A 16,896-nucleotide genomic window follows, 5' to 3' on the forward strand; every position below is an offset into this window, starting at 1 on the left:
TGAAGTTCCGCTCATGCAAAGGAACTGCCCTAAATACCTGAGCTAAACAAATCTGAAACTATGAATGGGGCCTGTATATTAGGAACTCTTCAGGTGTGACTCAGCAGACTAAAGGAGGCAGACAGAACAAGGCAGCATTGCTTTTGACCCCAGTTGGAAACACTCTCAGGGATATTATTCTCTCTTCATGACTAGACCAATTTCCATCCCTCACTTAAGACTGAGGCCATGTAAGTGACTTCCTGCCCAGGAGCAGCCCAGCCCAGACAATCATACCAATTTGGAGAGAGAGAATATCCGATCATGAGAAGTCTGCAGGCGTGATATATAAAGACCAACATAGTCTTAACTTGACTGGACATTTCTCTAGTATCGAATCTGTTAGTTTCTACATCAAATGGTTTCTGATGAAATTGGATCCACAGTAAACTAACCTTCCCTACTTTGCAATTGAGTCTCACCTTGAAAGGGTAAGCACCAATTTCCACACTAATTTTATCTGTGTGATTTTTTAAAAACGCATACTTTTTTATTGCCTGGGTTTTTCTAACAAGAAAAAAAAAACAAGAAGACTAGCAGTTTCATGTTGCTTCAACCAGATTTGCCCAAAATCTAAATGTGTGGACTTAACAGTTCATGGGCAATTTTCTTTTGTGTATTGAGCATAGGAGATAAAACTGTATTATTGACGTTGTACCTAAAAGATATAATTAAATTTTCTCTTTGTTTAACATAAGACTGAACCATGAGCTTTTAAACTGTCATATATCAAATTTAATATCAAAATACACAGTTCCTCTTCCTGTTCCCACCACCATCAAGACTTTTTTGATGGCTACTGCCATCAGAAAGAAGAAGAGAGTCCAATGGTAGTGGCAACCTTGTCATGAGAGCATTTGTTCTACATAACTCTCTCTCTAGTAGAATCCGTAGGCCAGATCCTCATCTGGGTCACTGTGTGGGCAGTGTGTGCAAAGATCAACAATACAAGACACCCATGTTAGTGGTGTTCAGAGATGACCGATTACAAATCAAAATTACTCAGGAAAAAGTAAAACTGACAAGTCAGGTAGAAACTTGAAGTCTTGAGGAAGTATTCCAGCCTATAAGGACAGGTGGTTTTGATTTTTTTAAAGTAATGTTTTGATTAACTTTTTGAGAATTTCATACAATGATCCCATTCATCTTTCGTCCCTGACTCCTTGCAGATCCTTCCCTAACTCCCTACCCAACCACCCGTGCCCCCCCCCCCCACCCACACACACACCACTCAGGGAGTAGGGCAGAACCAGTTGAAACGTCTTAGAGCCTAATATGACTCAACTTTGGTTGGTTGATTTACTCACTTTCATACATTGATTTGGTCATTTTGGTCATCTTCTGACGATGCATGTGTTCTAGGTAGTGTGGCTGTAGACAATAATCATTTGCATTTTTTCCTTCCCTCCCTCCTTTCTTTCTTTCTTTCTCCCCTTCCCTCCCTTCTCTCCCCCCTCCCCCCTGTCCCCTGCCCTCCTCTCCTCTCCCCTCCCCTCCTCTCTCCCCTCCCCCACCCCTGCAGGATCTCACTATGTAAATCAGGCTAGCCTTGCACTTCTTATCACCCTGTCTCCATCTCCTAAGTGATAAGATGTCTGGCACATGCCACAACCCCTAGTTTTTGTTCGTCTGATTGGTTCTGTCTTATTTGTTTATTATTATTATTATTATTTATATTAGGTATTTTCTTCATTTACATTTCCAATGCTATCCCCAAAGTCCCCCATACCTTCCCCCCACCCACTCCCACTTCTTGGCCTTGGTATTCCCCCCATACTGAAGCATATAAAGTTTGCAAGACTGATGGGCCTCTCTTTCCAATGATGGCCAACTAGGCCATCTTCTGCTACATATGCAGCTAGAGACACGAGCTCTGGGGGGGGGGGGGTACTGGTTAGTTCATATTGTTGTTCCACCTATAGGGTTGCAGATCCCTTTAGCTCCTTGGGTACTTTCTCTAGCTCCTCCATTGGGGGCTAAGCTCATGTTTTGTGTGAGATCAGAAAAATGCAGACTATTTGCCTAATCAGGGCAACATCCTTTAAAACATGGTGTCAATTGTGGTCTAATTGTTAGGTTTGGGTTTTATATTTTCAATTCACTGTATTTATGAATTCTTTTATATAACATGATGTAAATTCTGTTATTTATTGATATCCTTTCCTTCGTGTTGTGAGTTTATCCATTTTCTAACTTTTGGAGCTTTACTGCTTTGGTTTTGGGAAGAGTGTCTCACTGTGTCATACATGCTTCTGGGTCCCCCTGCAAGAGCTGTCTTCTGGGAGGTAAAATGTGACATCATTGTGATTAGATGCTTTTGTTTCAGTGTGATAATTGTGGTTGAATAAAAGGCAATAAACTGAAAGATGCTTCAAATTGGTGTGAAATATGAAAACTGCCTTTTGGAAAGTAGTATTAAAAGCCACATTCTCCAGTCTTTCTCTTTCTTGCCCTTGACCTCACTGTGTAAACTGACTTGAACTCCATAGCCACACAAAGTGGGGTTCATTTATTCTGTAACAGGCACAAAGGGCTAGATAGGTATATCAGGGGTGTTTAGGTTCCCTAAGGCAGATGTGCGAAGTGAATCTAGCCTTTTTTCCAGATGTACATAACATATTCTCTCTTTCTCTTTCTTTTTCTCTTTCTCTTTCTCTTTCACTTTCTCTTTCTCTTTTCTCTTTCTCTTTCGCTTTCTCTTTTTCTCTCTCTTTCTCTCACTCTCTCTCTTTCTCTCTTTCTCTTTCTCTTTCTCTTTTCTCTTTCTCTTCTCCTCTCCTCTCTCTCTCTCTCTCTCTCTCTCTCTCTCTCTCTCTCTCTCTCTCATTCCTTGTAATGAAGTTAGTTATAGAAAGCCTGAAGGTCCCTGATGTCTCCTAATGTCCTAATGGCCCATACCAAGGATCTGATTTAAGCACTAAAAGAGGGTCCTTGATGTCTTCTAAAGTCTAAAATCCCACAGAAATATCGATTAGATTGAATTTAAAGTATGCCAATGCATTGACTTCATCAGCTTTCAGAGCAATGTCTTTACAATGCTGTTTATAATATGAAAGCCATCATCACCACATGTATGCATTGTAAGCCCTAGCATACAGCAGGAAGCAATATTCATAATGTACTTTTACAATGTTAGCCCTACTTCAGGACACAGCTGAAAAGGGTGTGTCCTCTCCCACATTGTCAGCCTTAATACTTCTCAAAACAGGGTACTTAAATTAGCTTTGGGAATGAGATAACAACATAGTAGGTACATCCAAATGGATGAAAATTTCTTAAAATAAAATACATTGTTAAAAATAATTTGTCTGGAGAGCCACTGATTTTCTAAAAATATAAGCCACAATTTGTCATAGGTATTTATGATAATAATCCTAAGTGAGTATATTAAACACTCTCCCTTGCTCTCTACAATTATGCCTCTGAATGACAATGTCTTACGGGTATTGTTTTAATGATCAAAAGGTGGAAGGTTTCCCACTACACTCCAGAGGGTCCTGCCTCATCTGCCAATCAATCAGTGACAGATGAGGGCTTCAGGTCTGTTGGCAGATTTTTTTCTTTTTCTGGGTGTCTCTTCTGTCTTGACACAGTCTTCTTGGGTTTGCAATGATTTAAACTCACAGGTATGAAGCAAAGCAGCATCTTTAAATCAAAGTTAAAAACCGTCTCAGATGCCAGGAATAAAGGATGCTGCAATAAGTCACGTGTTAGGAGATGCGAATAAGCATTTACATAATACTCATGTCTGAAGGAAGTTTACTTTCTGCAAATCTCTTCTGAGGAGCTAAAAGAGAAGATGGGAAGGGACTCAGAGGGTACAGGAGCCTGACACCAGGCCTGAGAAAAGGGTGTCCTAACCAGCTGCCCTCAACATTAGTAAGCAGCACTTCTTTCTTTCTCTCTTTCTCTCTCTCTCTCTCTCTCTCTCTCTCTCTCTCTCTCTCTCTCCCTCTCTCTCTCTCTCTCTCTTTCTTCCTTTCTTTCTTTTAAGAAAAGAGGATAGGTAGGGAAGTTGAATTGTCACAATAATGTCATTCTCTTGCTGGAGTCTCTTCATTCTGAGTTCCAGTCAGGGAAGCATCATGGTCCAGGTTTTTCCACAGGTACATTCTATCTGGGAAGCGCTGGTACATAGTAGGCCCTCTACTGGTGTTCATTATGTAAATAAACTTAGGGAACGAGATCCATCCTAGCAGCCTTCCTGGAAGTGTGCACTGGTGTTATCCTACTGTTTGAGGCCTTCTCCTTCACTATCTATTATTTATGGGCATGCCTGCTTTCCTGCAGTTTCCAAACAAACTCACAGTGAACAGTCTGGCTGAGATCCACACCAATCTCCTTTCTTATAATTCTGGCAGTCTAGAGGTTGGCTGGGTCATGGTCCTTCTGCCATTCAGAGAGGCATTCTTCCTCGAATACTTGTAGTGGCAACCTTGGCTGTTTGACCGCAGTGTCTGTGTCCACCTCCCCACAGCATTCTTTCCTGTGTCTCTCCATCGTCTCTCCCTTCTAAGTCTGTGTCCAGACTTTACCTTATTTGGAAGGATGCCTATCTTATTGATTTAAGGTGACTCATGATTTCATTTTAATCTGACTCTATCTGTAAGAATCCCAGTTCTAAACAAGTTATACTCGGAAGGGCTTCGGCACATCTGAGTGTGTGAAGGATATTGGGTTCAGACCTGCGATAGGATGAATACATTTCTTTCTTGGGTGACGTTTTTCTTTTGCCAGGCATAAGACAATTTATTATATGGCGTAAAATGTGGACCTTTTGGGTTTAAGTTTACTTTGGAAACCAATTCTATTAAACAAAATCCCTCGAATTCCCGAAGTCTGTTCTACTATGAAATAAAGGGACTCAACCAGATAGTCCATCCTGTTGGCTAGCTTCAGTTTATAACACACATGGCTATTTTTTGCTCAGTCTTAGATATGTACACAAGCTCTCCTCAATGCTCAGGCCATTCTTCTATTCCCACAGCTAATAATAATGATTCTACCCTCAGCACATGAAACATTAATTAACTTGGTTTGGCAGTTCCATGGTGTAACATCACTGCTGTGTACAAAAATCATACAAGTTTATTAATTAAAATATAATACAAAGAGAAAGCAGTCTTGAGATATTCTATGGCACTTTTAGTTATCCTAATATTTGCATTATAATAGCATTGTCTATGTTATTTAAAGGGGAAAGAAACAGATAATGAGAGCTATGTTATATATGTAGATTTAAGTTGTTAAAATATTTTTAGTAGTGCAAATAAACTGTTTTTTCATGGATTTTTATTATTTTGAATTATTTTATCTTTACAGAATTATGAACAATACATTTCTATTGATTTTTGACAGTTGTACATATCCACAGAGCACAGCCAGTTCTTTTAATATGTATATTAATATAATGTGCAGTTATTCATTGACTATAATTGGCATTTTCATAAACATTTCATTTGTCTTGGAACCCTTCAGTCCCTCTTTTCTTATTCTTTATAAAATATTAAATAAGTTTTTATGCCCTATAGCTACTTTTCTGTGCTGGAGAACATTAGGACTTATTCCTTTAATTTATTTGGCTAGGTTTTTTTTTTTTTAAAGCATATTCTTAAAAAGGATACTCAGGATACTGAGTGTGCTGTTCTGTGACTTTTCTGATCGTAGTATAATATTATCTGTAGGAAATCCAGAAAACCAAAACTCAGGGGATTCAAAGAAACAAGGAATAGGGTTCTGCTGCTAATTCCAAAAATAATTGGCAACTCCCCAGAAGTTTCCTTCGAGAGCAATTACAAGAACATTTGAAATACACTCTACTTTGACTAGAAAAGAAAATGTAAGAACGGAAATTAAAAGGCCTTTTTGCCAACTCTGGGACTCAGTATTTCTCAAGCCTGCAAGGCTCCAAACACTCTGATCCTCAATAGACGCAGAATCCAGGGCGTTCTTGACTTCATCTGGGAGCCGCTGCTCTCGGCTTTACTGACCAGCTTCTCTCTCTTCCAGCTTCCTCCATCCTGAAAAGGGAGAAACGGCTGAGGACGAAGAATGTACACTTCAGCTGTGTCACCGTGTACTACTTCACCAGGAGGCAGGGCTTCACTAGTGTGCCCAGCCAGGGTGGCAGCACTCTGGGGATGTCCAGTCGTCACAACAGCGTGCGCCAGTACACCCTGGGCGAGTTTGCGCGAGAGCAGGAGCGCCTGCACCGGGAGATGCTGAGAGAACACCTCCGGGAGGAGAAACTCAACTCTCTCAAACTAAAGGTGAAACATTTGTTCACGTTTTGCAAAATCTCATGTTCTTAGAACATCTGAACCAACCATTTTTGTCCATGGGTCCAACTCTATTTTCCGTGACAGAGAAGCTGCCCACGAATCTCTTTTCTCATATTTCCATTCCTTTCTTTCTTCTTTTTATAAAGCTGTATTCTTTCCATGGGACCCTTATCTAATATTATCTATTCGTCCATTTCACAAATATTTACTTTTGGATGTTGCTACATCATGCACCACCTGTCTGAATGTGCTTGGACTGGGGCTAGCAGGAAACTAGAAATACATGTGTTTTCCTGTCTATGGGAGGTTACATTTTAGTAGGAGTAGAGAATATCAATCAAGCGGTCAAAGGAAATTGAATCAAAATTTCATTTTGGGGGCTATGAAGGAAAGTTGTAAGGTGTTATAAAAGTTTTTGATGAGAAACAGATGTGGTCAGGAAGTCAAGAAATGCTCCTGGAAGGAGAGAGAGGAAGATCTGAATGATGGACTAGGCACAGAAGGTGCTCAGGGGTGTTTGCTGGGCCTGAGGCAGGTGAGTTACATAGGAGGCTATGGAACAACAATAAACTGTCCCTCATATCCTCAGGGAATCAAAAGTTACCACAAGTCTTAAGCACAGGCTGGAGTTGTAATATTATGACCACCATCACATAGTCATGTGAGGGTAGTATGAGGGTGAAGAAGGCTATGTTAGGAGAGCACCGGTGTACAGTCTGACCTGTCAGTGAAGCAGCTATTAGGGCTAGCCAGGAGAGAGGTGAAGGGAGGGTAGATTGGACTGAACAGAACAGAGAGAAAGAGACATTCAAGACAGGGACTGAGGAACTCAGATAGGCAGACCTGGGCGACGAGCTGGATTTACAGAGACAGAGGGACAGGGATACAGGGATCTGGCTTGCAGATGAGTGGCTGTACGTGACACATTATTGCTTGCTCTCTATGATGCAGGAAGACAGAAAAGTCTAGAAAAAAAATTTGTGGATAGATGGTGAGGTCTTCTCAGACATGAGTCGGAAGATGTTTATGTTGTCAGGAAGCGTGGGGACAGTATCTAAGTTAGAGAAAACAAAATCCAGAAAATACCTTTTGCAGACTAGAAGCATGGTTTTGTCACCTATTAATGTATAAGAACACCCTCCCATTGATATCTAATGATAGAGAACAGTCCCAATGAACCCAATCATTAAGGTCTGGAAACACACTAAGAACCAGTTACCCATCCTAACCTTCAGTTAATAAAAGCAGAGGTGTGCTGTATGCTTCAAGATATCACCTTTTTTTTTTTTTTTAAATATTTCACCGTTTGTTTATATGTCTGCTCTCCATGGTGTGAAAAGACAATAAGTGAAATTGATCTGCACACTCCCCAGTTTGGGGACGTCACACTTCCTTTCCCAATATGTTGGGGAAGTAAGTTTCAGTGGAAGTTCCTTACCATGGTGGTTTTTTGTGTTTCTGAGTGATTTCCAAGTACATCATTTAGCAAGGATGCTTAAGTTTGCTTGTGAACTCCATCCAGCCTTTCCCTGCAAACTAACTCCCCTGCCACCGCCAAATGTGACATCATCCTCCAGGTTCAAATATTACTGAATCAATGACAGTGGCTGCCAATCGGATTTTTTATTCGGTAAGCCTTTGGAACATGCATTTGAACTTAATCCTCACAAAGAGCCAATGGGATAAAATCACCAGAACATAGCTCAGATAAACGGATCATGAAGGCAGTAGAACTACCTCACGGTCTAGAAAACTGGTTGTTATTATTTTGGTCCTTCTTCTTAAATTAGTTGATTACCCCATATAGGAACTAGGAAGGACACTCTATCCCCTTCCAGGGTCTAGTGGTATATGCGATGGATTCTAACGACTGAGAGATGTAAAGTTATCTGAGAGCCTAAAGGCTTACCATGGCGATTGTACGTGCAACTTTTTAAAGGAATTGCAGGCGGCCTTCCGCACACGGGGAAGTAAGCCTTTTCGTGTTGCAGTTCTTCCTCCTCTTTTAGTGCTCTTTTCTAACAAGCAGAACTGGAAAGGAAGGAATAAAAGAAGCACTGTTGGTGACTCATTAGTAAAATTATGGTTGGGGACAGGTAAGGATGTGTGGTCATCTCAGTGGGAGACACCTAGGCAGGTGCTGTCCTTCCTTGGGTGTCCTTCTCATATGAAAGCACGCAGTTCTGTTGTGAGGGCGTACAGCCTTCCCTTTTGTGAGGTTGCAAATGGGATGTTTTTGGTTATCGCCCCCTCTTCCGAATGACCAGGAAGCTAAGAGTTAAGGCATTCTGCAGTGATCTGAGCTTACCCTCTCCTGACACAGTGCACATGCCCTCAGAAACACATGTTCCGTGAAGCTAACACCTCACAGCCGTGTGGACCGGTGTTCTAAAATATGAAGGGGGAAGCCTGGATGTTTTCACGGCAGTTCTTCTAGCATTCATTTTCATGATTTTGAAGAAAAATGTCATGAGTTATACTTGTCTAAGGTTTTTTTTTTTTAATCCAAATTCCAAATTAACTAGCACAAAATGATAGTTGTGCCCAAAATTTCACCCAATACTAGGAATTTTTCTTGTAACACATTTGTTTCCACGTGAAGGAAATGTCACAAAGTTGATTGATTGCATGGCTTTGGATGGGGCCAACAGAAAAACCTTGGAACAGAAGGGCCGTCCAAAGAGGAGAGAAGGGACTGGTTAGGGTAAGCTTTGCTGCTGGATGTGGTGACACACACAGTGCTGCATTCATAGCACTCCAGAAGCACACGCAGAAAGATTGTCAGCTCAAAATGGGGCGGGGCTATTGATAAAACCTCACTGAGACACAAGTGGGGAAGAGAGAGAAGAGAGAGAGAGAGAGAAATGGGTTTTACCTGAGATGTTTTTCTGGGAATGTCAGTAAACACCTTGTGAGGTAACACAGAGCAGCCTGTCTGACACATTGGCCTTTCACCAAGCCCTCATCATGAAGGCCCAGTACCTCACTGGACTTCACTTTACCTGTTTGAAAAGACAATGGCTTTATACAGCAACTATAAAGTCCTCACACACAATGACTGGATTTCTTGGGGAAATCTGCTGAGTTCCAAACAGAGGAGCAATTTCTACATGGTTCTAGAAGTTTCCTTTTAATAAACATAAAGAATAGACATTTAGATTTTGACTATAAAATTGCTTCTAATTTGGTAATCCATTTCCTGTGGTGTGAGTTAAGAAATTGTAGAGATTCAGACACTTAGATTTGTAGAATAAATCCAATTTTATTGGAGGGTTTCAAGTGTATCGTGTTCGTTGGCATCGAGGTTGTTTCACACATTGACTATAAATAAGTAATGGAGAAAACTAATTGAATAAAATACATGCTCCTAGAAGAAATAAGTAGCTTTAGATTTCTAAATTACAGAGTACAGTTCCGTTTTTCCTGTCAAGCCCATTCAGATGTCACACACTTCATGGTAATCAATGCAGTCATCGTAATCCTATCCTCCTTTGCAAATTAAATGCTTAGATTTAATAATCTGCACCACACTCGCGAACAATTACATTGCCCTTTATTCCTATCTTTCTCTCGTTTCTGGGGAATGCATCCAGCAGCTGTTTGCAGGTTCCATAGAGGGTTGGTGTCCTTGTCGCCTCCGGTTTCACCCTAGAGGACTCTACTGCATTGTTCAGAGAAATTGAATGTAGCTTCTACAGATGTGACTTGCTTTTCCTTGCCAGTGTTTCTACAATCCAAATCACCCGTTTACTTCCTGGGATCAAAGCTCTGGTCTTCACTTCTGGTTACCATCTCTAGCTGCTCTCTGAGATTACCTGCTCCTCTGGGTTTCTTCATTGGATATTCATGAATGATGCTTGGTTGCTAGCCCTTCTATGCAAATGTAAGGCAGAGAATGGCCAGCCTTTAATGATGGGTCCTCTAGAAAGAATCTATCTAGATAATTTTCACCCAAAATCTTGGATTAATGAGTACTGCGGTTATTTAGAGGCCTCCTCATTCACTACTCAAATTCTCCGCTTTACCTCCAGCCCATCTCGCTACACCTCTTGGGTTCATTGTCCAGATAAAGAAAGAACTTCCTTGTTCTTGGAAATGCTCTTGGGTTAGGCACTTGGAAGAGATGGACAAATTATTTCTCAAACCTACAGCTTCAACATTTTTAGATGTGCTTTTAATTTTATTCCTTATGTCACAATTCGTTTTTAGATCTGTCTTATCTTTTTGGTCATGGTATTGCTGCAAGCTAATTACTGTTCCAAACTTCTGTGGTAGACTCTGTCGAGATGGCTCCAGAAAAATACTAAGTAGCAAAGCTTCTAAAAATGCATCTTAAATGGAGGCAAGCTTCAGCACCAAATGAGAAACTTCGCTGTGCCAAGTACCTGCCTTGCCTTATTCAGATTTATACAACCGATTTTGATAAGTACAGAGAAAACATACCTGACCAAAATGATGGGTCTCTACCCTACGTATATATGATGAACTTAAGAATGTGTTCTTTCAGATGATTGCAGTATTTTAGTTGGCAGGGAACAATTAAGCATATGTAATCGGATTTTTACATTCTTCCTGTGCAAGAAATATTTTTTAATTCATGAAAAATTCTGCATAAATTCTCCTAATTTCATATGGGGTGCACCCAGTGATATTGCTTACTGGGATGAATTGTGCTTTCGTTCTTCCCCGTGATCTCTCAAAATTAGCTAGGAAGGGAATATCTGAGCCCCAGATCTTGCCAAACATGAGCAATGATAACTGTGTTTTCATAGTGTCAGTTGCTTAAGTATGTCCTGGCATGCTGTTGGATGCATCCTTATTATTATTTGTCACTGAAAGGGGCAATATTGCCCTAAGCTGCAAGAAGGGTGAGTTTTTAGAAAAGATAGATTTTATACGTTGATATAATCATTTCTGGTGACTTTTGCGGTGCTCTGGATTCCAAAGAGTTCTTATGATTTCAGATGGTAAGACGACTCCTACTTCTCAAGCTAGAAGCCCTCATTGACTTCCTACGTTCTGGCTGAAGTAATTAAAATGGTTTTCATTGGCCACGTGAAGATCATAGCTAATAAACTGAAGAGCTATAACATAAAATTGACTAAGTCTCAAAGTGTTATGAATGTTTTCCTTCAGTTTGCCAAAGACCTCATAGACTTGGTCATCGTAGGAAGTCTTTCATACACAGTATATCTTGTACCCAGTAGCCTGGATTATCCCTGCCTGATTACCCAGAATGCATGACTTAGTTAAAATAGTGTGTTTTCTTAAAACAGCTTTAACAGAGAGGTCTATCTTCCATAGAGAAACCTGCTACCATATTTCATACCTTTAACCCCAACTTGGCACTGTGGAACACAAAATATATTGATTATTGGAACTCCAAGTGTTTAAAAGCAGTGCTTGTAGACAGGCACATATCTGAAAATAGTTTATGGTTTCTATGTATTTCTGTTCTGCACTGTTCAACATTCCTAGTTCTCCCCACTGAGTCTGCTGGGGCAGGGATTTGTTGCCCTGGATTCTCCGCCTCAGTAAAATACTGTTCACTAATATCCACCTCATGCTACTTGATCTAGTCCTACAGATGCACCAGTGTATAGATCTTCCCAGCGTGCAGGAACGTTACTACACTGCCTGCTCTCAACTCGAGTATGTTCTTTCTGTAAGTGCACATGAAGACTACGGTAGCTTTGATCAAGTACAGACCTTGATCAGTTTGTTCCTAATAAGTAAGTAGACCAAAGAAGCAAGTAAAAGAAGAGCTAAGCAAGCAAGCAAGCAAACCTCAAATTAAGCCAAATATGCTTCATGATATAAATAAAAATTTTAGTGTCTCCACCTGCAGAGCTCTCTTTAATGCTAGATATAAAGTTTGGTTGTATTTTAACAGCAATTGTGTTGTTCTTGTCCAGGGCTTTATTTCAAAACTATTTTACAAGGCAGAGCTAAGTTTGAGAAATTCTGACAAAGCAGTGACCCTTAAGAGGAATGAGGGAGTAGCTCATACAACACCTCGCTGTGACCTCGACCAGGGATCCTTGCCCGTAAAGAGCCCCTGTCACTGATGGAGCTTTAGAATGGAGAGTAGTCTGCCTTCTAAGGACCTCTGAGTCTGTGGGAGAAAAGGGTGTAATAGATATGACGCAGTGTAGTAAGTACATGATATATTAATATGCAATATTATATATTTATATACAACTATATAAGTATATTTATATTCGATGTACATATGTCTATATTTTATTATTTATATTAATATATAATTATATATAAATTATATATAATTTAAATGATGGAGTCTCCTTCCTGGTCACCCAGGTAGTGCGGCAGAAGCCGAGTCACGGTTGTCAAAGCTGTTTTCTTTCCACCACCATACTTGTTAATTCAATACTATCGTTTCATGTGAAGAATGTTCATGGAATCTTCTCAGAGCCTCAAAACGAGTTCTTAAAAGGCTTATAAAAGAAAAGCGAATTCTCAAAACAACAGCATTGGGCTTTCCAGCTGTGCTGCGTGGATTGTGGGGGCAGGGTCCAGGAGAGCTGAAGACCGAGACTTCTGCTCCTCGGTTTTAGCTTTTCTATATTGAGGTTCTGCATAGAGTTCACCTGAACAATGGTTCGTTTTCTCTCTCACGAAGCCCGTCCGTAGCTTAGTATGCACGGCTCTCGTTTGTCCCCTTTACGGAGACCATCTGTTTAATCATTCTTTCTAGAATATTGTTTTCCAGAATTAGCATTTTTTAAAAAACAATTCATTCCCATTTTGATCGTCATTTAATTTCTCTCCCCGAGACTCCTCACAGATGTTACAATGAGCAATCATAACTTACGCTTTCTCATTATTGTGAAGCGTGAGTCGTCTGGGCCTGAGGAGTCTCACACAAAGCAGCCGAGAGCTCTTCCATGTCGCTACTTCCTCATCTTTGCTGTAAATCCTTCCTGACAGGTCTGTTCTCCCATCTCTGATTTGAAGATAATTTTCCTCTAAGACACTATGAAATCAGAAATGCAAACAAATAAGTAGGCTTTTATCTTGGTACCTTGCTTCCCTTTACCTTTTGCTTTTTTCCTCCTCTTCCTCCTACAGAGTATGTGTGTGTTTGTGTGTGTATGCATATATATAAATAAATTATTATAAATAATTATCTCGCATATTTTCATAATTTATATATAATTTTATATTAATATAAATAATAAAATATAGATATATGTACATCTAATATATATACTTATATAGTTGTATATAAATATATAATATTGCATATTAGTATATCATATACTTACTACACTGTGTCATATCTATTACACCCTTTTCTCCCACAGACTCAGAGGTCCATAGAAGGCAGACTACTCTCCATTCTAAAGCTCCATACTTGCCATAGGAACTGGTAGTATTGCATAGTGGTTAAGAAAATCTATTCATTTACTAAAACCAATTTATTAACCAATTATGTGAGACTTAGCATTACCGAGGTACCAGAAATAGAATAAAAAGCAAGACAAACAGAGGCTTTACCCACAGTGTGTACACAGTACAATAGGTGAAATATATGTGAAATCAGCCAGTAAAACTAATGTGGTATGATATTACTGTAAATTAAGGAAAATCTATGTTGGTTAGATGCAATCCACAATAAATGACTAAGCTGAGAAAATCAGGACTCCCACAAAGTCACTCAGAGTTGGCCAGTTTCTTGTAACAGTATTTCCATCAGAATTGAGACCCCCCCCCCACTGCCCTGCCCCTAGTGCTCTGTTTTCGTTTGTTTCTTTTGCTCCTTGTCTGAATACTATCCTGTATTTCCGAAGGCGCTAAACTGAAGAAAGTTTGTACCATCCTTTGTCATTTGGCCCACTCTTGTACAGAAGTCAACTCTCCAATCATAACTGTTATCCAATGATCTTTTGTTTGCCTGCTTGTTTATTTTTGTTTGATTGTTTGGTTTTGTTTGCTGCTTTTTTTCTACCATCATTTTAAAGAATTCTCTCTCTAAACTTGTCTCGACTATTTGGAAACAATTTTAGGGTCAAGTGCATATTTTTATAATTTATATATAATTATATATTAATATAAATAATAAAATGTAGATATATGTACATCTAATATAAATATATTTATATAGTTGTATATAAATATATAATATTGCATATTAATATATCATATACTTACTACACTGTGTCATATCTATTACACCCTTTTCTCAAGTAAGCCCCGAATTAGATTGTAACATCAGCCACTTGTTAGTCAGTAAGATGACCTTTTGCACATGCCAGTCTTCCAAACTATAAAATACATCCTTCTGCTTCCACATGAACTGCGATAGTTATAGAGCTCAAACTTGATGCTGAATATGCAGCATCCCAGGTCCCTCTCAGAAGCAGAATCCTTGCTGGGATGCATGGCAATTGGTGCTTCTAGAATAGAGTGACTTTTCAGTCATATACCCACTTTACTCTTTATTTATGTTAGTAATTTTGTAAGGACCAGAGCATTTCATTACCAGACAAACCTTAAATGCTTTACTTGAGTGATCTTATTTTCAATTTTACATAACACTTGAGTTGTTCATATTTTCATCACTTTTCTCATTGAAACCATTTTGCATTGAATTGGTTGTTTGCTGTTCTTAATGGCACCAAAATTTTTAACCTTATTCTTTCTTGAACACAATGCATTCATTAGGCTCCATGTTATCCAGATTATTGAGTTCACAGAAACTGTCCATTTCTCAGTCCATAAACAATTAAATAAAATGGAAATAAATGTTAATCTTTCAAAATGGACCCTTTCTCCTGCCTTGACTGTCTCAGAACTGAGTAGTAGTTGACTTGTAATTGATATAATTGTTTCCCATCACCTTATATTTTTCTTTAATTTATATTCATTTATTTATATCATTGTTTTTGGATCATGACATGTATTGACAGTAGAATTTATCTACTTTGGCATGAAGTAAAATAGATTTATGGTTACCCATAGTCCAGGAGATGGTCCTACCCCATTCGTGTACATGCAGCAGGAAAGGGGCTTAGTAGGTTTAAAAGAAAAAGACAGCAGTATTCCATGAAGTTGGGAAGGGAACGTAGTGGGGAGGTAGAGAAGGGGCTGGAGGGGCAAGAATGGTCATGGATTTTTTTTCAGAACCTCTTATGTGTATGTGTGAAATTATTAATAATAAAAATTAAGTGGTAGGGAAGCAAATTAGGTTGACAAAATGGAAGAAAAGTGTGGAATGTCACTTTTTCTTTGGGCGTTTGTCTCAAAGGACCCAGAACAACCCTCTGACTCTCACACTACTGTGCCTGGTGTCTCTGCTGTGTCTGGAGGTGCAAAACGAGCTTCTGAAATGCCTTACTAATATGTGGAGTGTGTTCAAACTTTCAGAATTGAAATGCTTGAATTCTATCATTCTAAGGCAGGTTATAAGACTTTTAGTCTCAGAATGAGTCTAAAGGGGTTTATGCAGATGCTCAAGAGTAAACTTCCATGCCCAGAGTTTTCACTGATGCAGCTCAGGACTACATCTTACAGGGCAAACAGTATGAAATACACAAATGCATACAAGTAAAGAAAAATATAAAATCAAAATAATGGAATCAAACCATAAATCAAGTGCTCACCAGCTAAGGCAAGAGGAAAAAGAGAAACTTCGCTGTGAAGGGTTAGCCTTTACTTCCATTTTTCTTTCCACTTTTTACTGCTTAAGGACCAAGGGTGAGAGAGATTCCATGAGCCCAATCACCCGGATAACATGCAGGTTAATGAACGCACCGTGTTCCGGTCTATATCAGACTTTTTTTTTTTTTTTAAGGCATTCCTTCATCATTTTTATTTCATGACTTATTTTAAGATATCTGAAAAGTACTGTATTTTCCATTGGAAGTTGGTTTTGTTTGTTTGTTTGCTTGTTTGGTTTTGGTTTTGGTTGGGCTTTTTTTATTAGATATTTTCTTCTTTTACATTTCAAATGCTATCCCCTTTCCCAATTTCTCCAAAAATCCCCTATACCCTCTCCCTGCTCCCCAACCCACACACTCCCATTTCCTAGCCCTGGCATTCCCCTATACTGGGGCATAGAATCTTTGCAAGACCAAGGGCCTCTCCTCCCATTAATGGCCAACTAGGCCATCCTTTGCTACAATGCACCTAGAGACACGAGCTCTGTTGTGGGGGTACTGGTTAGTTCATATTGTTCCTCCTATAGGGTTGCAGACCCCTTCAGCTCCTTGGGTACTTTCTCCAGCTCCTTCACTGGGGACCCTGTGTTCCATCCAATAGTTGACCATGTGCATCCACTTCTGTGTTTGCCAGGCACTGGCATAGCCTCACAGGAAACAGATATATCAGGGTCCTGTCAGCAAAATCTTGTTGGTATATGCAATAGTGCCTTGGTTTGGTGGTTGTTTATGGGATGAATCCCCAGGTGGAATAGTCTCTGGATGGTCGCCCCTTCAGTCTCTGCTCCAAATTTTGTCTCTGTAACTCCTTCCATGGGTATTTTTCCCCCTTCTAAGAAGGAATGAAGTATCTACACTTTGGTCTTCCTTATTTCTCACTTATTATATCACAA

At 39.6% G+C, this 16,896-nt stretch overlaps 1 protein-coding gene across 10 annotated transcripts in view; it reads left to right on the forward strand.

Annotated features, from left to right (window-relative positions):
- The window catches only part of Csrnp3 (cysteine-serine-rich nuclear protein 3), a 191,331-nt gene that overhangs the window by 150,971 nt on the left and 23,464 nt on the right, over window positions 1–16,896 (forward strand). For 9 of the 10 annotated variants that reach the window (XM_030252233.1, XM_030252234.1, XM_030252235.1 and 6 more), the window contains one exon: window positions 6,049–6,308. The exons of the other annotated variant lie outside the window; for it this stretch is intronic. In XM_030252233.1, coding sequence (XP_030108093.1) covers window positions 6,049–6,308 — 260 coding nt within the window. The remainder of the gene's footprint in view (window positions 1–6,048; window positions 6,309–16,896) is intronic. 10 annotated transcript variants of the gene reach the window in all.

Source organism: Mus musculus, chromosome 2 (assembly GCF_000001635.26).
Source record: "Mus musculus strain C57BL/6J chromosome 2, GRCm38.p6 C57BL/6J".
NCBI lineage: Eukaryota > Metazoa > Chordata > Mammalia > Rodentia > Muridae > Mus > Mus musculus.